The sequence below is a fragment of the Pimephales promelas genome, chromosome 2 (genome assembly GCF_988280905.1).
Source record: "Pimephales promelas chromosome 2, fPimPro1.hap1.1, whole genome shotgun sequence".
Lineage (NCBI taxonomy): Eukaryota > Metazoa > Chordata > Actinopteri > Cypriniformes > Leuciscidae > Pimephales > Pimephales promelas.
In genome coordinates this window covers 11,674,005-11,699,813 of record NC_142770.1, presented here as the reverse complement: position 1 = coordinate 11,699,813, position 25,809 = coordinate 11,674,005, and the positions used below count along the sequence as shown (strand labels likewise).

At 38.1% G+C, this 25,809-nt stretch overlaps 3 protein-coding genes across 3 annotated transcripts in view; 1 reads left to right on the top strand and 2 right to left on the bottom strand.

Moving 5' to 3' along the window:
- Window positions 1–1,280: 1,280 nt before the first annotated feature.
- Window positions 1,281–4,505, top strand: LOC120486279 (Rieske domain-containing protein). Its single transcript, XM_039682211.2, has 3 exons — window positions 1,281–1,568; window positions 2,011–2,126; window positions 3,858–4,505. Exons 1-3 carry the CDS (start codon window positions 1,397–1,399, stop codon window positions 3,954–3,956), a joined length of 387 nt encoding a protein of 128 aa, XP_039538145.2. The 5' UTR covers window positions 1,281–1,396; the 3' UTR covers window positions 3,957–4,505.
- A 338-nt stretch (window positions 4,506–4,843) lies between these two features.
- On the bottom strand, window positions 4,844–19,334 carry cilp2 (cartilage intermediate layer protein 2). The gene is made up of 10 exons (XM_039682060.2): window positions 19,120–19,334; window positions 14,483–14,578; window positions 13,683–13,952; window positions 13,374–13,556; window positions 12,542–12,694; window positions 12,139–12,456; window positions 10,957–11,065; window positions 10,716–10,873; window positions 7,038–9,466; window positions 4,844–6,954 (listed from the first exon to the last, which is right to left on the bottom strand). The coding sequence occupies exons 1-9, from the start codon at window positions 19,181–19,183 to the stop codon at window positions 7,050–7,052; spliced, it is 3,768 nt and encodes a 1,255-aa protein (XP_039537994.1). The 5' UTR covers window positions 19,184–19,334; the 3' UTR covers window positions 4,844–6,954; window positions 7,038–7,049.
- Window positions 19,335–21,677: 2,343 nt separating this feature from the next.
- yjefn3 (YjeF N-terminal domain containing 3) overlaps window positions 21,678–25,809 on the bottom strand; it is a 36,911-nt gene continuing 32,779 nt past the window's right edge. Inside the window, exons 4-6 of the mRNA XM_039682121.2 lie at window positions 25,281–25,394; window positions 25,017–25,167; window positions 21,678–23,151 (exon numbers count right to left, since the gene is read on the bottom strand). Of these exons, the coding sequence (XP_039538055.1) occupies window positions 22,955–23,151; window positions 25,017–25,167; window positions 25,281–25,394 (462 nt within the window). The 3' untranslated portion in view covers window positions 21,678–22,954. The remainder of the gene's footprint in view (window positions 23,152–25,016; window positions 25,168–25,280; window positions 25,395–25,809) is intronic.

Below are 25,809 nucleotides of genomic sequence, written 5' to 3'. Positions count from 1 at the left end.
TGTATATTTAAGTTCAGTAATTTCACTTAAATGGCAATGATAATTACCCATTAATTGTTATTTAAGTGAAATTACTGAACTTAAATATACAAGTTTGATAAAAATCATCATTAAAGAAGAAAATTTTAAATGGCATTTAGAGGCTTTTGCATCTGAACTCTTCATATATAGCAAAATAAATACTAAAAGTACCAGTTGCAGAGTGGCTCAAGTGGCTTTTGAAAACTTTTAATTTGAGGGAAATGAGAATGTGAAATGTGCTTCTAATGATAAATAGCCTTTGAGTGTTCATCTAGAGCTTGGACCGGAGAATCTGTTAGCCTACATTTAATGCTGTTAGCCTACATTTAATGCTTGTGCTGTGTGAAGCTGTCTTAGCATGGGCTCAGAATTGTTCTCTCATTTAAGTAGGCTTATTCAGCTCACTCACTAAAGATACAAGGCTTTTTGGAGACTGTCCGTGTCCTTTTTTTCATAGTGCTCGACCAGATGTTCACTCATCTCATGATTCGCATAGTAAGCATCTTATATTAATGTAAATGCAAGCCAACATAAATAGCAACCTGCACTATATCAGCACAAATTATTCTGGAGAACAAAGTTGCATTGTAATGCACATTGTAGAGTGTGCTGCTACTAAGTTTTGGTGCATGGCTGATTATGCTTATGGAATTAATCTGACTTAATAAGTTATGCTGATTAGGAATAATTGAGACAAAAGTGAGGGACACAGTTGAATGAGAATAACTGCATAACACAAAGGAGGACATCATAGCTTTGAGAAATAGCTAGGACATTGTGAAATAGCTTGATCTGTTTTTGTTCTTTTTTTTGTGTGTTGTAATCACTGAGAGCTTTATTCTTTGAGTTTGAGTTATGTATATTGTAATAAACCAGTCAGGCTAGGCTTGTTTTAATTTCCTTCCTTATCCTCAATATTTTTGAGTAATACCAGAATGCTGTAAGCCATTTCAGACTGCATGAAACATATTTTTTTTTTTTCCTCATTTACATTCAAAACTGCTTAGTTTAAAAGCTTTAAAAAAAATAGTTAGTCCACAGAGTATGGTTATTTTTTAAGTCATCCCTGATGATCAAACGGCTAAAACCTGCCAAACTTGTTGCCTGGTACGAGCTGTTCCTCCAGCCTGGTCATATGGTTTAGCAGGCTAGTTTTTTAGAAGGGTTCTGACCACTGGTGGTGTTTTACTTTTTTCTTTTTTTAGAAAGGTTGTTAAACGAGCCTTTGGAGACCTCTCTTCGGCGACGAGGTGCAGTGCAGCTTCCAGGAAGCGACAACCCGGCGACACCAGCGACTGTCGGTGAGCCGAATTCATCGCCTTGTTTATATCAAACAAGAAATACAACACGTTAATGAGTCGGTTAACCTACCTCTATGACTTCTCCAGAAGATGAAAGTGTTCCCTGGAGGCTAGTGGGGCCTGTGTCCGAGCTGTCCAAGAAACAATGTAGATTGATCTATTCATCTGATGGACGCGACGCGGATGTTTGTCTGTTTTATGTGAGCGGTGATTTCTTGGCGATGGACGCTCGCTGCGCTCATTCGGGTAACGTTATGACAATGAATTTTTCCACATTGTAGCTATCGGGTTTTAAAGCGCTAGAAAATGACGTAACGCTACTTTAGCTAGCCAGCTAGCCAGCAGCTGTCTGTTGTTCGATGTGTTCATTAATTCTCTACGCGCCATTTCATTAAATCACCATGGTAACCGTAGTTGCCTAGATGTCAGTTACTTACTTCACTCCGGTACGCTGTAAAATCATTAACATTATGGGATTATGATGTGATGTCCTGCAAACGTAATACGTTTCAGGGTATTTCTCACCCTTTTTTATTGATGAGGATGATAATTTTGTGGCAGCTAATGAAGTTTCCACTTCGTTCTATGAAACATTTCTTTTCTGTTTTGATATGTATGTGACAGATAATGTGTCTAGCTACACGTCAAATGCTATCTGAATTCCAAAATGAAGTAAAATGACTTTCAGGAGGTCCACTCTGTGATGGAGATATCGAGGAGGCCGATGGAGTTCTGAAGGTTTTCTGTCCTTGGCATGACTATGACTTCAATCTCAAAACAGGGAAATCGAGCACAGGTTTACAGGTAAAGCATTTTTTGGTTCAACATTTTAACTCCAGGTTCAGTACAAGTTAAGCTCAACAATAACATTTGTAACGTTAGTATATTCCCAAACAGCAACATAGTGTCGGCCCAGATCCGGCACACAGTTTTGGGCCAGATCTGGGCCGACACCATGTTGTCGTCTGGGTTGTTGATTACCATAGAAAACTATTTCAACTTTTACCTTAGCCAAAATCTATGTAAGCTTGTTTCTGGCACAAATTTTTCTCAGAATTGTGAGATAGAAACTTGCATTTGCGAGGTATAAAGTCAGAATTGCGGGATATAAAATCGCAGGTCTGACTTAATATCACTATTCAGAGATTTTTTTCTCGCAATTGCATGTTTATATCTTGCAGTCATATCTCAAAAGGTCTCTATTGCCTTTTCTTTATTTCATGGTGGAAACAAGCTTCCTTTCAAATACCTATTACAGTAGGACACTTACAATGGAAGTAAATGGGGCCAGGCAACAAAGGTTTATCGAAAGATGGCCAAAATATACAGGTTAACATGATTGAAACAATACAGAAAACAATACAGGTTAACATGAGTGTGATGAAATTCCTTAGTAATCTTGTCCAATCTTTCAACTTTGTTGTCATGACACCTGGGAACTGACATGATGCTTGTCTCTTTAATCAGAAGAACATAAGACTTGTGTTCTAGTTATCGACATACTTTCAGATCCAATAGCAAAAAAGAGAAATAGTCTTCAAAATAGTTTGAAAAACTAATAAAATAATGAAATAGTTATTATTTCAGCCAACAGATGAGATCAGATGATCTCTGTTCAACACCTACATATATTAGATTGCTTGTGAACCCACTGTAAAATAAATACAAATTTTGAATTAAGAATTAATGTAATAAAAAAAAAGAGCTTCACATTTCGTCCTTCAAACTCTCCATATGCTGGCGCTGTTTACATACCTTAAAAAAATACCTAAATTATTTTCTGTGGTAACTCATACAACAAATGCTGTTGAAAATGCCTAATTTGTATGTGTATTGACTCTTGAACATTCCTTAAAGTTACATCAGACTCTAATATAAGTAGCATTGAATCAGTGAGATGCTTGAGAGATCATTGTATACACTAGATTTCATTACTCAGCGGTCAGCCAGTTGAACCAGTTAAGTCAGCCAGTGATTCGACCGATGAATCAGCGTCTCTCCGAAAACACTTGTACTTAAAATTAAAACCACATTTGTTGTGCCATCACTTTAACTCAGTATGGCACCAAACATTATCTCACGCGGTAATGGATTGTACATCCACAGAAACATACAGAAGTCATTGCTGCCAAACAGACGTTTGGAAAGTTCCTAAGAATTAAACTACCATCATTTCGGCACGTTTCAATTTAGCCAAGCATCTGCTTTTTTAATGAAGACGAAATGTGTTCTCTCATGCTGCGAATAAATAATTGGGTGGTTGGACGTGACAGCAAACTCCATCCAATCAATATAAGGCCATAATCCATAATTACGACAGTCATCCTGGGGGTTTGACACCTTGAAATGTTCAGTAATTATACTCTATTCCCACCACCGGTTCACATCCACCGTGCTCGTATATATCAAAGTACCTTCAAGCTTTAGGCTTTTACAGCTGTGCAAGCAGAAATAAAGATTCAGATGCATTGGAGGCAGGCTTAGTTTTATTTCTCCTTCAAAATGTATAGTTCTTTTTCCTTTTCTGTTTTTTAGCAACGAGTTTATGAAGTGAAATTGGAGGACGGCGACGTATACGTCAAGCACGCAAGCGAGCTCTCGTTACAGCCTTTCGGACAGGTCAAAGAGCACTGAAGTTTTTGGTTACTCTTCCCTTGAACTAAATCATCTGTTTGTGTAATATTTGAAAAAACGATGCAGTTTTTTTAGTTTTCTCCATTGGAGCAGTTGTTAATGTTTGTGTCAGTTTGTATATATACACTACGAATAAAAGATTGTTTTTTAATGATGTATTGCAAATTGCTTCAAATAGAACATTGTTTTTTGACATTGTTTATTTGAATTGTTATACATATATTTAAAATGTAAATTGTCAATATTTATATGTAAGATTTATTGAACTCAGGGAAAATAAGGTCACAGACAGCGGCTTAATTACTCTTAGTTTTAGCTTCATAATTGTTAGTATTCCAGAGCTGTTAATGTGTTTCTCTCTAGGGCTGTAATTAATGTTTACAGTTGTAACTTGCCATAATTATACCCTCCTGGATCCAATCCTCTTGAGTGTCAGGTAGGAAATGGCTTTCAATGGAGGGAAATTAAGTGACTTCTGAGAATTCCTCTAATTACTTGGTCAACTTGTTTTTTTAATCTTATGATTCCATTATGATGTTCTTGTCTTTTTTTAAAAAAAAAAAAATACATATACATTCTTATTTCGAACATTCTTTCAATTTATCCTACCCCTATAAAATATAATTTAATGCAAAAAAAAAATAAATATATATATATATATATATATATATATAGGTTATTTGTAGTTAAAGCTATGCATGCAATGCTCAAACATTGGACTAAACATTTTTTTTTTTTTTTTTTTACAATTTAAAATATTTATGTGTGATATTTTGCCTGCTTGTGATTTCTGGGTTGTTGTTTTTTTGTTTTGCTTTTTACACATTTTGTATTTAACTTTGATGGAATAAAATCAATGTCAATCGAACATGTTTACAAGAGTTCTTTATTTACATTCTGGTAAAACTGACAGACATTTTAATCCACAATTTACACATAAAACTGGCTTCGAGAAAGCAAGGCAGGAAATTTCATGCAGTCTAAGCTACAATATGATTTGCAGCATTTGTTTTACGTAAGATGTTTGTGAAGCAAGCATGAAGAGAGATTTCCGAGAGCGCCGAGGCAACTATTCAACTCTCACATTGTAGTGTAGACAATGCGGTAGAGTTATCAACGCACATTTTGCCAGAGGATATTCCTGGAAATTTTGTAGTCTCCCTGAGACCAGCCAGACAGTTGAAGCGAGGACAAACACTCTTTTGAAAGCTAACTGGAGGCCAATTATTTTGTTTTAGCACCGTATTCATCCAATATCCACCTCGCCTGTGAAATACAAATGTACAGTATAGATATGCTGAAAGACCACAGGTTACATTAACTGGATATATTACAAAATTACAGAAGTTTATTCAAGTTACAAATGTATGACTCAACATCACTTACAGGTGAGACTGTCTGGGATAGAAAAAAAGCAAACATACATGATTTTAGTTTTAAGTGTGTACAGCAATGTTTTTTACAGTTTAAATGGGAAAAATGGATTAGAGGTATTTTTGATATTTTATTTCCCTAATGAATTTAGTTGGCCACAACAATGTGCTGTTAATGGCACAATTTAACATACTTTTTAAATATTGCAGTCTGTTTTAATATCCGACTTTGCAAATAGTGATCAACTGCAATTTTAGAACAATTCTACCACAATTTTATAGTATATTTCTTTTATTCAGATGAATCAATTTTCTTTTTTGACGTATGGTATTGTTGTTTAATTTGATTTTATTTCACAAAATTGTTTATATTCTACCTGCACATCTTTGGAGACAGACAATAAACTTTTCCTCCATTAAAACATGAGCCGTAATCCCTCAACCCAATTAACTTCCTTCTCAAAACCAATGCAGGATAATTTAACGCATAAGGGATTAGACAAATCAAAGCAGAATTACCATAATAAAATCCTATTTGCAATGTTTAACTATACAAAACGTACCTCAGAAAATACAGTTGTCCTGCTCATGCAGGTCTGCATTATTTTTATGGTCCAATGAATTTGTAAATGTCCATAGTTACTTCAGGGTGGTTATAAATACTATAGTCAGCTGGCTAAATGAGAGGAGGCTGAATTGGATTAGCAAGCTCAGATTCATTACATCTAGGTTAAAAACAGGTACTCTGTAATACACTTACTAAGGGAATAGCCCAACATTTTAAACAGTCCTATGGCTGATTGGCTCATTCCGTAAGCCGTTTTTTGTTAGGACTCTCAAGTCACTATTGGAACACAATATTGCACTTTAGGAGACAGACAGAAACAAGAAACAAAATACAATCAGTTTACCCAAAGATCTAGACATCATACACTGAAATGTACTGTATTAGTTGGATTTCATATCAAAAGAAAACATTTAATTAGGCCAGCCATGCGATTAAAAGGATGAGGAGGGGATTTCAAAAAAGGCGATGTTGCGAGTTAGGGCCAATATATCATCATTCTTTATATGTCACCGCGTTTGTTTAATTTTCCTTATTCGGTTAAGGAATGCAATTGTTGGCTAGAGTGTGGTCAGACCGATAGTTGGCCAAATCGAGACAGAACAAGCATCTTTACTGCCTCAGGTTTAGTTCATTGCATCAATATGTCGTTGATGAAAGGATTAGCAGCTGTCACACTTGACCTTAACCCATACAGACTTGTCTCACCTATTTAGCCTGTAATCAATGGAAGACACTGGTTAATTAGAGAAAATGAGTCGATAATCTAAAAGTAGGACACTCCGCATAAGCACGTTTTGACATTTAAAATAAATAAATGACATCTTCCTGTATTAGTATTTGGCCAAATCAAACAATTAACGTCTTAAACAATGAAGTAAACTTGAGAGGACAGTTTTCCATACACAAACAGAAAGAGTTTAAATGTGTTCGGATAAATCAGGTAAAGATTTTGCTCCGTTAGGACAGAGCATCCAATATCACCCAGCTGGCCAAGTTTAGGATTTCCATTGCAGTTTTTTTTTTGTCTTATTTCTTCATTCTTTTCAACCAGAAAAGCCTGCATGTGGACAGAAAGCATGCCCTTAATTTTCATCAACATCTTGAAATTATTTTTTTTAAAAGTGGACTCGGAGAACTCACCTTGAGAAATGTCTACTCCCTTGGTGTTGTCCTTGCAGCAGGTCTTCTTCTGTTAGTGTTCGTGGCTCTGCGGTTCTGGCTCCTGCCCTGTTGGCCAAAAGGGTAGGCCACCATTTGGGTTGACCCTCTTCTGACTTGCAGTCCCTGGGACTCCCTCATCTCCCGCGCCATCTGTGTTAGTGTTAGGCCAGGATTTGTTTGCAAGCGCTGGAATAAGCTCTCACGATTCACAGTTCTTTTAGGGCAGCTGAACGTTAGTGCCACTCCAGAATCTGACTTCATCTCCCTGGAAAAACCATCTGAGGTTCCATCAAAGCAACGGCCAATGGCGATCTCTTTGGCAACGCGTGGGTTCTGGTCAGTGACGGTGTATATTCCGTAATTGTGTCCTAGGGGATCAACAGGAGCTAACATGTTGAATGCATGAGATTCATTGTTCTGAAGAACAGGAGGATGCTTTATTAGATACTCTTGCAGGAGACCGTTGGTGCCTATCCGACGGCAGTTGCCTTGTGGAATCACAGAAATGAGTGACCTGTCTACAATAAACTGATCAAAGAGCATCCCGCTGCACTTGAACTCAAGACAAGCCGCAGAGGTGTTGGGATGGTTTAAGTCACGGGTACTACGAATGTCTCTGATGCCATACAACTGACCCCTTGTTTGAGGATGAGTGCCACCGAGGTTTTTCGACCTTACCATGATTTCTGTTGCTCCATGAATCTTAACTTTGATGTAGCAAGCCCTGAACTCTTGTGGATTTGGCCACCAGGAAAGGTAGTCTCCAGTCCAAGATGTGAGGTCACTCTCCTGAAAGGGTACCACGTTGTACTCGTACTTATCTTTTTCGACACGGAAGAAACGAAAGTGGTTGGCTTCAACCGGTGCGTTTTCACATGAAATTAAACTCTGGTAAGGATAGATTGGACCGTTCGTTTCATCAAAATTGTTAGGGTTTGGTTTGGCCAGGTTGATTCGGAAAGCTGTTTTCTTAAGTGCTGGATCCTCATGATCTGAGCGTTGGTAATCTAACTTCCCTAAGTAAGGCTGAGACACTCCAATAATGTTTGGGTTCATTTTTGGCGTTGAGGGGGCAGCTTCCAATTCCTCACCTCCCATTATTGCGGTGACGTAAGCCGTGTACGCGTCAGCCCTCTGAGCATCGCAGAAAGCTGGAAGACAAGCACCGTTTGGTCCTGTTATCACACTATCAAAGCGACCCCATGCCCTTGGGTTTGACGAGTAACCAGGCTTGGGCTCCAGGTTTATCAAGTTTATTACTACTCCTTCTATTTGCTCGTTGGGCAGGAACTTGTCGCTCATGTACGCCCTCACCTTGACATAGCAGCGGCGGTTTTCAGGTACATCGAGATTGAACAATCTACGCTCCCTGATTTCCATATTTCCTATTAGGAAAGTCCGCTCCTCTCGTTTATTCCTCCCACTGCCAGCAATGGTGCTTTGTGTGGGTTGAAAGTTACTTTCCTCCTCCCAAATGCCTGTGTCGGGATTGAGGGACCAGAGTTTCATAGTAGGAATGTGCTCCTGCATTTTAACATGCTCCGTATCGAGGAGAACTTGGACTGCGCCGGCTCCTAGAACCTCCTGGTTTGCCCCATCTCGGAAATCCACTGAAAACATTCCGTATGTCCTGAGAGGGAGCATGTCTCCTTCATTATCTACAAAGTTGAGGTCACCAGGGGCAGCAGCAGCCATGGTAATGTTGCGTGGGTCAAGGAACGTGACGCTGGCCTTAACGGTCCCTTCATACAATTCCCCTGTGTTTTTATGGAAAGAGTTTGGAGGTATGACCAGTTGACCAATAGGGTCCTCGCCTTTAATTTCACCTAGGTAAATGGTATTGCTTTCGGCGGAATTGATATCAACAGGTTCCTGCTTCCTCATCACTTTTACATCATGGTAGACTGCACCACCTCTTTTGTCAAAAATGAAAACCTTGATTGTGTCAATGAACTTCTCAGAAGGGTCGACAAAGTTTACCACAAGACGCTGCGTGTCTGGAGACACCTGGATTGTGAACCCACCCTGATATCCTGTGGTACCTATCCGTTCCTTCCCTATGTAAATGTATCCGAAGCGAAGGGGTTCATCATTGTCTGTCGCCACCACCCTGCCCCGTACAAGGACTCTGGGCTCCACACAGGTCTGGCAGCCACATTCACTCACAACCTTTATAGGCAGGGTGTAACGGCCACAGTTGATCTCTCTAGTGTCCAATTGTTTGACCCCACAGCAGAAGCCGGATCCATCCCTGCAGCGCATATCAAAGTCCAGCGACCCAGGGCATTTGTTATGTGGACAGCGACCTGCATTGTAAAACTTGGAGTCTGTTCCGGGCTGCTTGCAGTCAAATGGCAATTTGATCAAGTGAGAATCAGGTGTCGAGTTGCATGCTGGTGATCCTTTAGCTGTGAAAAGAAAACGCAAGATCAGTGTGCTACATTTTCAATGCATACAGAATATTTATGGGCACTGAAAAAATGTTGTTTTCTTAAATATTTTAAAACAGATCAATTTACTTGATGAGAATTTTTATTTTGTTCATTAAAAAAATTAAGTTTATTTTTTCTTATCCCACTGGCTTTTTCCTTTTTTTAAGCATAAAACTCATGAAAAAACAGAAAGAAAATGATATATATTTTCCTTGTTATAAAGATATTTTGTAAAAAATGTTTAACAAAAAATATTTTACAGTGTTTATCTTGTTAATTGAACTTTACTAGCCAAAGACTTTACATACCAATTTGTTTTAAAGCAAAATATTAATACGTTTTTAAAAGTCTGCCTTCAATAATATGGTAATGAACAATTGCGAACAAATAAATCTGGGTCACTCAACTTGGAAGCCTGAAAAGGGAGTTTGATGACTTGCCAAAGTATTGTTTCTGATTGAATTAAATCTCATTCTGTTAGCATGTTAATGACTGCAGTTATTATTCTCACATTACCACTCCACTGTAAATGGTGTTCATTTATTCATTAGAGAGCTGTTTTTTCCTTTAAAATGACACTTATTCGAGACAGCAACCATGTAATCTTATTTGAGGTTGATGAAATTGAATTTACAGAAATCTTTTCTCCTGTAGCTGTTGTTTAAATGCAAGAATGAATACAAAACACATTAATCATACTCCATTAAGAGTCCTGCTGTGACAGGTGTTTGCGTTTCATAAAGCAAAGCACATTTCATATGCCATAATGATTGAGAAGCAAAGAAATCCCTCAGACAAAGTCTAGGGCTGATTGCTTTACCACGCGTTTTCAGCAGACTATTTTTTGACAATCTATATCATGGATAATAAGCATCATGGGAATTTTCAGAATGTGTAGTTATGTGCGCAAAAGTAGAAATACATACTTGTCTGAGGATGAAAAAACAGGATTTATTGAAGAGCTTGGATTTCACTTTAATATGGAGAGTTTGTGGGATTTAAGGATTTTAGTCTGCTCCGAGCGACTTCTTGCCAGTCATTCCTTGTTTAGAAAGTGGTAATTTCTACCAACTTAAACATAATAAAACATTGTACCGCACATGTCACTAGACATTATAGACTTTAATATTTGATTGGAGACCTCAATATTTAATGGGATTATTTTTCTTCTTTAGGGACATTTTAACATATCCCTTTTGCCCTCTAAAAATGGTTTTGCACTTACCGAAAACTGTGAGGACGGCTGAAGTAGACTTGATGCTGCCTGTCAGACTAGTTGCTTTGCAGTGATATTCTCCTGACTGCTCTGTCTTCAGGTCCCGCAGTATCAAATCTTCATCGTACTTGTATTTTGTGCGATTCAATAAAGTTCCATTATGATACCTTTGAATCAAACAAATACATTTTTTGTAACTAAGACATTAACGCCATTTGTTTGAAAATCGAATTAGAAACATCGTTTTTACCAGTAATATTTGTCAGGTTTTGGTGTTCCTGTTGCTCTACAGCAAAGGGTTGCACGTTGTCCCTCATAACGTACTTTGTCTTCAGGATGTTTCTCAATATATGGCTTTTCTGTAAGACATAAAACAGAGAAATCAATAATGCAACAACCCAAAAATTGAAAATTTATCCCAATATACTCACCCTCAAGTCATCCTAGGTGTATATGACTCCGTTCTTTCAGCCAAACACAATCTGAGTTATATAAAAAAATATCCTGGCTTTTCCAAGATTTATAATGGGAGTGAATAGTAACTAAGATTTTGAAGCCGTCCGTGCATTCACAAGAGTCAAGTTCTATCATATGACGTAGGATGTAGGAGTAGCGTAAACTTAAGTGAGAGTAGACGCCTCTCGCAGTTCAAACTAACAGAGCAGAGCAACAAACTCAAGCTCCTCCAAAATTTAGTTAATAGTTTAAAAAATATATGCATTTTTGTATTTTTCTTACAAAAATGCATCGCTTCGCTTCAGAAGGTCTTTATTAACCCCCTGTAGTTGTATGGATTGTAGGGCTGTCAAACGATTAATCGCGATTAATCACATCCAAAATGATAGTTTGTGTTTACATAATATATGTGGGTGCACTGTGTATAATTATTTTGTATATAAATACACACACATGATGTATCTATTTAAGAAATATTGTCATGTATATACTAGATTTATATATATTTTATATGAAATGTAAATATAAATATTTTATATATAAATTATCTTTTTTTCTTAAATATACACACATGTATTTATATATATACAAAATAAATATACACAGTGCACCCACATATATTATGTAAACACAAACTTTTATTTTGAATGCGATTAATCGCAATTAATCGCGATTAATCGTTTGACAGCCCTACTTGTATGATGGATGGATGCGTTTTTTTGGGCTTCAAAATCTATTCACTATTCACTCCCATTACAAAACTGGGAAGAGCCAGGATATTTATATAATATAACTCAGATTGTGTTTGGCTGAAAGAAGAAAGTCATATACACCTAGGATGGCTTGAGAGTGAGTAAATCATGGGATCATTTTCATTTTTGGGTGAACTAACCCTTTAAGTTATCAACATGGGATAATTCATATCCAACAATGTATTAATATTATAACTTTTTCACGTTTTCTTCGTTTTTTTTACCTGAGGATCGTAAGACACCCCGTAGCCAGAGTTCATTAGTGCTGTTGATGGAAACCGGGAGAGTGATGGGTGAAAATTTGTCCTTCTGTATGAGTACTCGGCTCTGAGGGTTGGTGCACAGTCCTTTAATCTTGAATTGACCCTTGGCATCACTGTAGGCACGGATGACGTTGGCTTGGCTGGCCAGAGCCACTGTGGCGTTAGCCACTGGGACACCTGTAATGCTGAAGACCTCCCCTTGTAGGGTCTGTCCATCGCAGATACAGTAGCTGCAGTCCTTATTAGGACGTCCCCCAGGACAGACACGTTTGCATGCCACTGTAAAAAATAAAATAGGTTTTGATTTCAAGGTAGCTAAAAATATTGTCTTTTCAAAGATTGTGTGTTTCATAATACACAATACCTGGGCATGGATTTCCACACTTTTGGACCTCTACTGGTCGTCCTGTACACTGAATTTTGGTTGAAGATCTGTGACATGTCCTACGTCTTGTCCTGCGTCCCTTCCCACAGGTCACTGAGCAAGCACTCCATGAACCCCATTGGCTCCACAAGGCTATTTAGACGAGATTAGAGGGGAAATAGTGGTTAATTAACATAACTAGATCGCAACGTCTTGGCAAACACCAACACCACCATAGCATCACGGTGGCAAGTTTTGCACACGAAAATGCCACTCACATTATTTTACTATTTAAAAATATGATGTGTGTGTGTGTACAGAAATGTCAGACTCCGTTTTGACATCTTTGCCAGTGTGGTTACATTGATTTTATGATCAAAGACAACAAAGCTTAGTCTGTACATACAGAAACATGTTTAGGTTTAACAAGCTAATTGGGCACCACATGTGTCATGTAAATGTCAGCAGGATGTGATCACTCTAGAGGATCATGAGTGGAAAATAAGCCTAATTTAGGTGAATCATAAATACATCCAACAAACCTTCGGACATGAAGAGTATTACAATGAGCGCATGACGCCACCCGAAAAAAGTTGAAACCAACCTAAGAAGGTTTGATGTTTTTTTGGGGGGTACTTTAAAACAACTGGTTGACTAGCTAAGCCGTCATAGTCCCATCTTAGCCAAGTTGGGAGATCAACTAAAACAGATCAAAACTAACTAAAAACAATCTTCCATTGATTTAAGTATTGAAACCCAGCAATGAAGACTAGAAATGCATATTTTATCAGTAAGTGTTATCCAAATCTATTCACATTCGTTCTTTGTTTACCTTGACATGGTGGGGTTGAACACTCTCTCCGTTCGATATGAGGTCCTACGCAGACGGGCGAAAGCAGCAAGGGAAGAGGTTGTGTGCTCATGCATTTCCTCTGACGGACTTGGATGCCAACATCATTACAGGCGGTGGCAGAGCAAGGCGTCCATTCGCTCCAGTCGGTCCAGAATGAGTGGACTTAAGAAAGAACAAAAAAAACCTCATATGTTAAAATGCATAACACTCATGTGTTGAAATGATGCATATGCCTCCATATGGAATACACTTCTCTACTTTGATGGATTGTCTCTTGACTAATTGTACCTGGCGGACACTGGAATCGCACATGGTAGTTGGAGCAGCTGCGACCAAATGGCTGCTCCTTATTGATGCACCAGAAGCCTTTCTCCAGACTGGAATGGACCACCTCCCCTGTTTCCGCAGCTGCAACCCAGTCCGTGGTGCGGGCCTCCATGGCTACAGGTCGTGAGCAAACCCTTTCCCGATAGTAGAAGCGAATGGCTTCTAACCTCTCATAGTCGCCGTTGCCTCCCGGATGGTCGATATTGAACCAGGATGTCCACTCGGTCACGCCTGGGTTACACAAAACAAAGGTCACAGTAAAATGTTTTACAAGAACAGTATGCTCTTACCAGTGACCCAAAGACGTGAAGAAAGAGTTTCCAGATTACGTCAAACGTCTGCCCCATTGGGCTCGGTTTACTCCAAGAGATTAATCCAGCTTTTTTGCATCATATTAAAACACAATCCGTGTCTCTCAAAAGTGCTTGTTGCGATACGTCTAACTATCCCATGGGAGGTATGAATCAGATGACGTTATTCCAGGCAGAGAGAGCTGCCTGAATTGTCTAAGAGACAACTTATTCGTTTTCTCCAATTAGGAACATGTGTAAACTCATTTATACGTAAATGAGTCAATGTCTTATTGTTTCAGCATTGCGGTGGCTATATGCTTTCATCATAAGGCTCACATTTAATGAAGACGGATGACTCCATAAATCATTACATCACATTTTCTAGCATCACAATGCGGTTTGGATCAAATAGGACGCCACAAATTAGTTGATTGCATAAAGAGAGCATGTTAATATATCCATAACTACCTGTGGTCTGTGGTTCCACAAGGCTGTTGTAAGGCAGCTTTCTGTTCCTGTCCGTTTGGTTTAACCTCCGAAGATGTGAGCTGTCCCAGATGGGTCCTGTGGGAATGCAAACTTCATTACAGCGCACTCAACAAAGGTGCTACCAAAGGAACATTGGCTGCAACTAAACCTACAAGGAACACTGCCCTCCTTAGGGACTAACAAAATCTGGTCTTAAAAAGTTGGACACAAAATTTGTTTGATCTATTACAGCGCAATATCATTTGCAATGTAATAGATCAGAAAAACCCATTCCTTGCACGTTCCTTAGGTTGCAGACACGTCTGCGAATGTGATCGGAAAATCCTGCTTGGATTCGTGGTAAATGGAATGTGTGCTAAAGACATTCAATATTTAAGTACCGACTTTTTTTTTTTTTGGTGCCACCAGAGTCCAAGTGGCCTACTTTTATCGGCTCAGCATCCTTTGGCATCTACGGCTCTTCTGAACCACGTCCAACCAGTTTTGAGTTAGCACCTGATATCTGATCTCAGTATTGGCCTGAGGAGGACACATTCGGTCCATTTCTGCATTGTATCTCTTTCCGCTCTGTCTGGTCACATCGGGAGATGCTGCAAACACATGGAAAGATGGCCTGATCCCCTACATCCATTCTTAAACTAATCTGGAGACACTTACTAGCTAGGGCCCCAAAGGAGAAGATAGAGTAATGGGAACAAACACATGGTGTCTCATGCTTTCTAGATGACACATTACCAGAAGATACACTCCCACATCCCAGGCGGAGGACAGAGGGCCTCTGGTGCTTCTTGCTGACTGTCCCGCCTGTCAAAGGTACTGTAAATCCCTGAACCACTTTCCAGAACTTGCTTTATAGTGTGCTGTGATAAGAAAATCATAGACCGAGGGATTCATTCACCACTGCCATGACTTTTTTTCCCAAAGGCAACGTGTCTCACAGATATAGCCAAGCCTAACATGCTCAAATAGAAACAGCAGTGTCTTGACAGTGGATCGTTACTGGCATTACTCAACACACACTGAAGCGCTTATCTGCGGCAGACATGTCAGTCACCGTAGAAGCTTTGCAGGACGAACTCCAAGCCACCATTACTGTGATTATATGCCTCTCAAATACTGCATTGATTTACCTTGCAGGTTCACCTGAAAGAGAGCTTGTCATTCCAACGTATAGATCACAGGATATGAGAATGTCATTATTTCAGTTATACTTTTATCCTGAGTGGCCTGTTGGCATCGTGTCGCTTTTACATCACTTTTCTAAATACCACAAAAGACAATGATTAAGAAAAGTGCGCAGTCATTTCTGTTTGATGTCATTCAGATAGCTAGCTAGGTTCTCTTTAAACTTCAATCCAAGGATGATAACTGCAGTGATAACCATAATCACAACTTTTTAAAGGGCATGAGCATTGAAAGCAGCAAACAACATAACTGCAATGTGCACTTCAATATACAGAATGCCATCATCTCCTGTTGCTGTGGACGCTAATATAGATATCGTTCTTGGTGTGAGCACGCCTCAACTGATCTGAAAGAGACAATCACTCATAGAACAAGACAAGTATTCAGTAATGCCTGAGAATTGGTTGGGGAATTGTGATCACAACAACAAATGATGTCAAGCTTGAATACATAGCATCTGAGTTGCATAGGCTATGGCTTAAACCCAATTTGAACTTGAATCTTTATAAAGGCCACCAATATAATTAGCAATAACCACATCACATAATATAGTCTCTTTTATTCCAAGACGAAAGAACTACGTGTCCTCAGTGGAACCTTAATATCCACACCAAGCAACAGGGCATTATTAGGATCAGGTGTGTAAAAGTTATTTACCTTGCAGTGGAAACTAGCAACTATTTATATATCAGTGTGTCCTCCGAACATAGACTGACACCCTGCCCTCCCATAACAAACCATTCATACCAAGTTTATATTGGGAGATGGCTCTCACACGAGAGGGTAATTTAAACTTCATTCAGCAATTTTGTGATTATTTTGTACTGCCAGGGGGTTTGAGCCCACAATATAAAGTGCAGTATCATTACTCTTTTAGGACTTCTCGCGTCACCTCATAAAGTCTGCACAGTGTCCAATAGCCATCGTCAGACAATTAATCCATTTACGCAAATAACAGTCTGTGGCCTTTTAATAAGACATTCCCCCTTTTTAATGTGCGTTTGGAGTATTGCTACCCAAGCCAGAAGCTAGTCAAAAAAACATACAAGGGTTGGATTTTAATAAAAGAGCTAAGTCAAAACCGTGGCAAAGTGGTTAGCGAGCATGCTGTAGACATGCTGCTTATGCGGGAATCATTTTTGGTCCCTTCTATGCTGTCTGCAAATAAAAGCCTCCCAAGATAGACTTAAAAACATGGCAACATTTTGCTGGCTCTAGCATTATTCTTCTTTCTGAACATTTTTCCCAGGTTTTTCCAAAATGGAAAGGTGAATCATTTTGCCTTGTTATGTAATCCCTTCCACAAAGCGCTATAGTGCTAACCCGCATTCTCATGTGTATTAGGGCCAGTGCGAGAACACTGGGATGTCTTTAACGCAGTATACAAGGTTGGTAACAAGTAGGGATTTGTTTGAAATCATAGGCATTTCATTTAAGAAGGCAGTGTGCCCGGGCAGCTGTCTCAAAATTGCATTCCACATCCCATCGTGTTTTAATGAATGCAAATGAGAACTCCAAAGTGGTTTTGTCTGTGTGTTTATCCTGCGTCGGCAAACATGTGGAAGTAGTTTTGTGCATCTGGCACATGTCCTGGCTGAGGTGTGCTCGAATGGAAGATGGTGAGCTCTGTCTGATTGGGTTGAGAAGAAGATTAGAAGACACCAACTGTTCCACAGACTCTCCGGGGTGATGCATCTGTGCTCTATTATTCGAAACTGAACTGCCTCATTGTCACTGCATTATAATGATATCATAGCCAGATTGGTGATTTTTTTTTGTTTTTTTTTTAATGATCTGGATTAGTTTCCCTCGTCTTTGAACTGTTTGAACCATACTGTATATTAAAGGAGTAGTAGTTCACTTTTAAAAAACCTTTTGCTGATAATTTACTCACCCCCATGTCAGGATATCTATGTCATTCTTTCTTCAGTCGAAAAGAAATTAAGGTTTTTAAAGAAAACATTCCAGGATTTTTCTCCATATAATGCACTTCAATGGGAACCAAACGGTTCAAGGTCCAATAGATGGTTTCAGTGCATCTTCAAAGGGCTTTAAATGATTTCAGACAATGAAAAGGGGTCTTATCAAACGAAACGATTGGTCATTTCAAAAATAAATAACAAAGTTTAAGTTTTATTCTGTGATGCAGGTTCGTGACTCTCTTGTTCAAACTCGTTTCATAAAAATTAACAAATCTTTTTTCGAGTCATTTGGTCCATTCAACGAACGAAATGAACGAATTGACTCGGAAAAAGATTCGTTCATTTTGATGGAGAGTCACGCACGATTGAAGAAAGACATGGATGAGTCATGGGGATGAGTCAAGTTTTTTTTTTTTAAAGTGAACTCCTTTAAGTAATTGTATAAACAATTACTTCACAAAATCTGTGTATCGGAATCTAAATGTAACGTATCCAGTCAGAATTAAAAATCACATTGGTTTGTTTAACCACTTAATTTTTTTAGCCACTTCACGGAAAAGAGCGAAATTGAGACGTAACCTCTCGTCTTTGATGCCTCTAACCACTCTTTTCCGCATCAAAGCAACAGAAATCGATGTAACTTAACGGGCAGCTGAACTTCAGAGCAAAGTGAAACATCTGGAGAAAGAATCGTTTGAATGGAGCAGATTACAGAGTGGCAATATTTACTTTGGCGCGTTGGAAATGACTTCGCCGTGCCCTGGATGGAACTGGCACGGACGCGAGGGCTTGCAGCTCATTACCGGATGACTGAGCGACATCTGGTTATTTAAAACCGAATTTTAGTCCTAAAGGTTTTTAAAAGCCTTGACTTAGACCTCAGAAATGTCAGGCGCTATTTTCCGTGCCTGCTGTCGACTCGTGTTGGGAAACAGGTAATAAATTCCGCAGAGAGGTTGAGGACCGGAGACCACTGTGGAGTGACAGTGAATGAAACCGGTGCTGCTCCACATTTCAGTCTGGGGCTGCAGTTTCCCAGTATTTTGCGACAATCGGTCATTCAAATAACGAGTCATAATTTTTCCAAAGACGTTTGAATGACGTTGTCACGGAATCAGAAATAGTGCTGCTTTGTGATAGGCTACATTTACTATTTTGTTCAAGGTTTTTGGGTGAAATGTCATATGAGGTGTAATTTACACTTGTCATATCAAAACACTTTAATAAAAATAGATGGTAGTTGCTTAAAATTCACATTCATCCTACTGAATTTTCTTAATTTGGTAGCCAAGCCAACAGCTTTTCAAAGTGTCAGTTAATATTCAAATGAGTCAAACTTAAAATTTACTAAAGAGCACTCCAGCCATGTGATTTAATACACCTTTCACACACAAAAAACAAGCTTTTGCTGTTTTTCTGTCTTGCTGACAGTTGTACCAAACTATTATTAATTAATAACATCCTTACATGTTATTTAGGACAGTTATGAGATTATTTAAATTACATTACCTTGTCCCAGTGACACAACAAAGACGGTAGACAGCACCGACGTCAAGACTGTGAAGTCCCACATAGTGCCACTGTCACTGATGGGCAGCTGTTGGTAACAAAAAATAAATTAAAGAAACACACACTCATAAAAAGAAAAATAGGTTATGGATTTGTCAAGTTTTTTGAGAGACTTGACCAATGAATTAGTTTCCCCCGTCTTTCAATATCAAGTCTGATAGTTTTGTGAAGTTCCCAGAGTTTTAAAAGACACGATGGAGTGGAGAATGGTCCGGACCAGCCCCCTCACGCTTGCCATTGGCCAGTACGTGAACATCTGTGTCCTTATATCATTCCAACAGACAAAAAACAACAGACAGAGATCTGGGAGAAAGGTGAATGTTGCAACAACAAAAAAAAGATATGTTTGTGTTTTCAATCAAGATATGTTGCATTACCAGAGATCGGTGTGCTTGAGCAGAGCAATAAACATTGTGTGTTTTATTATGTTCTGACCTGGTGCATTACATCATTTCAACCACAAATGAAGGTGATAATGTGAATGTGATGGCAGCAGATATATTTAAATCTGTTTATTTCATAATATAATTTTCATATTTCACTGAATGTTCCTCCAATGTTCAGTGACAGTGAAATGGCTGTTGCATACAAAGGGAGTTGCAAACAGCTGAATGCTTCAAAATGTCTGTCACAGACACTGATTCACAACTATTTTGCATTGTTTGAAGGTGAAGTGTGTAATATTGTTCTTGTGTATAGATACATTAAAGATGGTGGGAATTTGGAATTGAATTGAGTGTTCAGTAAACCTGTTTGAAACAAATTATTTTCGTAATCCGGTATAATGCCACAAGTTGCGCTGAAATTACATTCCTCACCTTAAATTGTTTAATTTGCAGCAATACAAATGAGAGTTTCAGTGCAGCTTCAAAGGGCTTTAAACGACACCAGACGGCGAATAAGGGTCTTGTCTAGCGAAACGATCGGTCATTTCTAAAATAAATAAATAAGTTTAAGTTTTATAAGCACAAATGCTCGCCTTGCTCTGTTCTGTGATGAGCGTTTGTGACTCTCCTGTTCAAAATCTTTTTCGAGTCATGACTCGATAAGACCCTTATTCATCGTCTGGTATCGTTTAAAGCCCTTTGAACAGTTTGCACTGAAACTCTCATTTGGACCTTGAACCGTTTGGTTCCCAATGAAGTCCATTATATAGAGAAAATCCTGGAATGTTTTCATCAAAAACCTTAATTTCTTTTCGACTGAAGAAAGAAAGACGTGGACATCTTGGATGACATGGGGGTGAGTAAATTATCAGCAAAAGTTTTTTTTAAAAGTGAACTACTTTAAGAATGAGTTAAAAACCCATCTAAAGTTTCATGACAGAGCTTTGTATTAAAAATAAAACACTAAAATCAAAAATCAATTGAAACGCTACAGAGAATTTGTGCAGTATGAAAAAATGTATATTGATTTTTAGATTTACTAGAGATATACTTGAATCATTGGTGTTTTTAAAGACGTGAGTGTATTAGATAACAGCAAAGGCAATCTCAATGTAAAAATAGAAGAAATGAGCATAAATCTCCAACATCGACCGATAACAATAAACTAAAAAAAATCTTTAAAATGGCAGTAATGGTACTGATAATGTGCATTTAATGTTTGTTTGACTGTTTTTGGCTAAGTAGTGCACAGTGGCTTTTAAGCCAGAGCATATTGTCAAAGGAAGAGCTTTGAAGTCTAACTCATGGTTCATGAGAAATGGTAATTGTGTTTAAACATTTGTAAATATTCCCATGCGTGCTACATGTACAGTACTGTTCAACTGTCTGGGTCATGCATGACCCGAAGATGTGGTCACTTGCCAATCCATGGTGTCATCCAAACTGTTTTGAAAGCATTGACAAAGGGAATATTTCACTAAATGAGTCTGAAAAAAAAAATCACGATCATAGATTAGGGAAACTGTGGTATCAAAACAGAATAAACAGCCAAATTTGCAAAGAAAAGCACAGACGAAAATATTTCCCCCTGATTCCTTCTCAGTCTAAACAGATTTTCATATTTTCCTTTGTCACCATATTGAGTGCATATGGCTTCTTTTGCCGGTTACCTTTGTGAAGCTCTCTATGCGTGTTTAAAGACAATAAACCTACTTTTTGGCCTTCAGTGGGGTGACAGAAATGTAAAATGTTTATTGGCAGAATAAGAAATATGATCTCCGGATGATTTCACGTCCACCTTTTGATGAATATATCCGAGTTTACACAATGTCCTGAAACGGCATTAGTGATGAATCATTACGCTGCTCCGGTATTCCTGTCCATATACTGTCACTGTTGCTGCTTTAGACAGAAACATTCCTTTATATCACCCACGCCTTTTCCTGTCTTTTGAATAAATCTCTGGGAAGAAATAATATACTGTATGGTCTAAAGAATATCGTAGCTACCGCTTGTTCCCAAATACTGGCTAATAGAGCACATTTTTCAAGGTTTGGCTAAATAATAACATCCAAGGTTTCTTTAAACACCCGAATTTGACATCTCAATGAATAAACAGTTTTTACATAGATCATTTATTCATTCAACCTATAAGAACTAAGAAAACACATGTACATTGAGGAATGTAAAGTAAAAACAAAATGATTCACGTGTTGTTTGTCAGCCTCGGATATATACTATACAACTTTACCAAAAAAAAAAAAAAAGAAAAAGAAAAAGTACGGTGAAATAACTTGTATTGGAGTAAAAGTCCAGCAGAAATGCATTGGATTTGTAGGTGTCGTGCACATTGGACTGGAGGCACTATCAGGGTAATGCACTTTCAATACATCCAACATTTAAAAGATTTGCGTATTGAACAAAACTGCATTAGCGATTTTGTCGAATCAACAGGTAATGTCGAAAATGAGCAAAATTCAATAAATAATAGAGCCAGACCGATATTATCGGCCGATATTAGGCATTTTCCAAACTATCGGTATCGCCAGTTATAATGGCGGATAAATGAATATTTCAAAAATAAAATAAAAACGGACGAAACACGCTTCAACCATGTCATCAGTGTTGGAGTTGTATAGTTTGTCCACCAGAGGGCACTCTACACTCGTGTATAACGAGCCACACTGTTTTGCTGCTGTTTAATAAGCAGAGAGTGAAGCGGGATTAGCTAGTAATAATTACGTTACATTGTTACAGTTTAGTTGACTGACTGTCCTTTTAACTTTTGACAATGTGACTGAAGTTAAGTATTTTTTTAATATCACGCGACAGTTATAGCAATGAGACGTACCATATCGATTATATTGAAAATGTTTTACAATTTGCAGCATGACGTTATCCATTGCTAAATTATGGCTCATCATAGACTAGCCAACCACAAAGCTACAGTAGCTAATGCCACTATCATCAGTGGAAGACTGCTAACGTTAACATTAATGAGCTTTGGTTGCTATGTTCTGTTGCGACAATAAAAGAAACAGGTTTCTTTTTTTAAAATGCATTATCATATTATTTTAGTTAAAACTCTACAAATAAATAATGTTAGGGAAATCTGTTAATGTTTTGTTGCGTGTTTCTGAAATAAAAAAAAAATATCGGCCGATATATCGGATTTTAAAACCAAGAAATATTTGTATCGGTATCGGTCTCAAAATCCTTTATCGGTCGGGCTCTAATAAATAATTCTAAACCCACTTTCTTAGCAGCGAAAACTCATCTCAACTACCCAAAGTACATATTTGTCAGTAACTGAATGCCACAGAACAATCTATAAAATACAAAAGGGGAAAAACATCCTTGTTATTCAAAATACATGTTTGTATAAACGGCTACAGTTCTATAACACATTCCGTGCCGGGGAATTCTGGCAGATTAAGTTCGTATTTTTTCTGAATGTCATAAGGCAGGAATCGTCCCGCCAGAAAATGTTTTCCCGAGAAACCTGTTGCGCACTTTTTGGGAGCTGTCAGAGAAATGAGAACGTCTGGATTTATCCCATCTTTGGCCGGTTCGTCAACATCCCAACCTTCAAGAAAAGAGAGATAGGAAGAGTGAATGCTTTCTCACCATCACAAGCTACTGGTCATTAACTGAAACATAACAATGTTTCCAAATTCTCCCAGATTGGAGGTGGAAAACCGGCTCGTAAAGAACATTCATCACAATATCGTCATGTGGAAAGTGAGCAGCAAAAATGCGATGTGTCAGCCATCAGCTGCAATTTTCGAATGAGGTCTCCTGATGACATAATGGCTGCGGGTTCACTTTAGTTTTGTTCAGGTCCAGTGCAACACATTTGCACATAAAGGTCTCTGGTCAGGTCATTTATCAGAAAAACTGGATTTCAAACAGATTTCATCACTCAAATGTCCCTGGAGGTGTTAGTAACCCATTTCGCATACTTATGCTAGTAGCTATTAAAGGAGTAGTTCACTTTTGAAAAGAAATTGCTGATAATTTACTTACCTCCATGTCATCCAAGATGTCCATGTCTTTCTTTCTTCAGTTGAAAAGAAATTAAGGTTTTTGATGAAAACATTCCAGGATTTTTCTCCATATAATGAACTTCAATGGGAACCAAACGGTTCAAGGTAAAAAACAAACAAAAACAAAACACTTTCAGTTCAAACTGCAAATTGTTCAAAGGGCTTTAAACGATTCCAGACAATGAATAAGGGTTTTATCAAGCGAAACGATCGCTCATTTAATAAATAAATAACAAAGTTTAAGTTTTATACGCTCAAATGCTCGCCTTGCTTTGTTCCGTGACGCACGTTTGTGACTCTCCTGTTCAAACTCATTCATCAAAATGAACAAATCTTTTTCCAAGTCATTTGATTCATTCAACGAACGAAACGGACGACTCGGAAGAAGATTTGACTCGGAAGAAGATTTGTTCATTTTGATGAACGAGTTCGAACAGGAGAGTCACGAACACGCATCACAGAACAGAGCAAGGTGAGCATTTGAGCTTATAAAACGTAAACTTTGTTTTTCTTTTTTTTAATGAGCGATCGTTTCGCTCGATAAGACCTTTATTCATCGTCTGGAATCATTTAAAGCCCTTTGAACAGTTTGCAGTTTGTACTGAAACTGTCTTTTGGACCTTGAACCGTTGCCCATTGAAGTCCATTATATGGAAAAAAATCCTGGAACGTTTTCATAAAAAACCTTAATATCTGTTCGACTGAAGAAAGAAAGACATGGACATCTTGGATGACATGGGGGTGAAGTTTTTTTTCAAAAGTGAACTGCTGCTTTAACTTTTTAACGTTTGTAATGTTTTTCTCAATAATAGAATGGCTATTTTGCCTATTTAAAAAAATATATTTTTTTATTTATTATTTATCTAGTATTCAGTTTGATTTTGACAGCATTAGGTAGCTATTAGCAAGGGTAGCTAGCTATTAGCCTTTGATGGTAGTAATCAATTGCTCAATAATACAATAATGACTTCTGCATATTGACAAGGTACTGGCAATTTTTATGTTTATCTACTACTCAGCATGACCTCTATAGTACTTAACACACTGTAAAAAAGAAACATGTGTTTTTACAATGCTTTATATAGCCTACTTTACGGCATATCGTTAGCTGTAATGAATTCCACAAATGATGTTCAGTGTATAAAAATAGACTTTTCAGATTTGTTAGCAGTTTTCTCGAGTGTGCTGATGAACACTAATGAGCATTTTTTACAAGCTGCAGTCTGACAAAAATAACCATAACATTTTTCTGAACAGGTTGAGACTTTTTATCATTTTCTTTTCCTTGCAAGTAACCACTCTATTTACTGAATGCCACATTATTTTTTGTTGTGGCACTGCACAATAAAGATGCCATGGGCAGAATTTCTCTAAAATTCAGGATGTGTGTTTAATGAGCAAATACCTGAGGGCACGTCCACACTAACGATGGGTATTTTGACCTGTTTGAGAGTCACCAGCATCCCAGCATAGGGCTCCTTCACCTCCGTATTGTCGGTTTCTGGTCCAAGGATGGCATCGATCACCAGATTGTAGGCATCATTTAACAGCTGGACCTGGTCGTGGGGTCAGACGGGACTCGATTAGGATTGACAGAATGTCCAGAAGAGTGAACATCACATTGACATCTCTCTGCCGGCGAGCTTGATTATTTAAGACTGACACCCACCTCTGTCGGAAGATAGGAGAGGAAAGGGATGTCCATTTTCTCGCACTGAACAGTGAAGTCCTGGTGCAAACCCTGAGAAGAACGCTTGGGATAGAAAATGGTGGGCTCATATTCCTGCAAGTGAGAGACAAGGGAAAAATGAGTTTCCATACAGACGATCACTTTTCAGATCTTTTTCTTCTTGTTATGTGATGATTAGCACACAGCCAGTTTTTATTATGTCCCAGATTCAGACTTTCCAAGTTTAAATTTACAGTAAATCAAATATACTGTACTTAATATTATATATTGTGTTGGAAGTTGTGTTCCAAATTTAAAGTTGATATCACAAAAATTGAAGTTCTCATGAGATTTTGTGTAGGCGTAATACCAAAAATAGCCACCGGGTGAAATACATTTTATTGATTTTACTTGTGTGCATTCTGCCGTACCAAATTAATACATTTCTGTCCAAATATCACTTCTGTCACAAAATTTGTAACCTTGAGACTCAGACCTTTCTGACAATATATGTTTTGTCAAGATTAGA

Coding starts and splice junctions, on each gene's coding strand:
- cilp2 (XM_039682060.2), bottom strand. CDS start 19,183: ATGTGGGACTTCACAGTCTTGACGTCGGTGCTGTCTACCGTCTTTGTT. Junction 12,457..12,541: donor GTGTGGAAATCCATGCCCAG/GTATTGTGTATT, acceptor TATTTTTTACAG/TGGCATGCAAACGTGTCTGT. Junction 9,467..10,715: donor AGCCGTCCTCACAGTTTTCG/GTAAGTGCAAAA, acceptor TTCTTTTCACAG/CTAAAGGATCACCAGCATGC.
- LOC120486279 (XM_039682211.2), top strand. CDS start 1,397: ATGACTTCTCCAGAAGATGAAAGTGTTCCCTGGAGGCTAGTGGGGCCT. Junction 1,569..2,010: donor CGCTCGCTGCGCTCATTCGG/GTAACGTTATGA, acceptor AATGACTTTCAG/GAGGTCCACTCTGTGATGGA. Junction 2,127..3,857: donor AATCGAGCACAGGTTTACAG/GTAAAGCATTTT, acceptor TCTGTTTTTTAG/CAACGAGTTTATGAAGTGAA.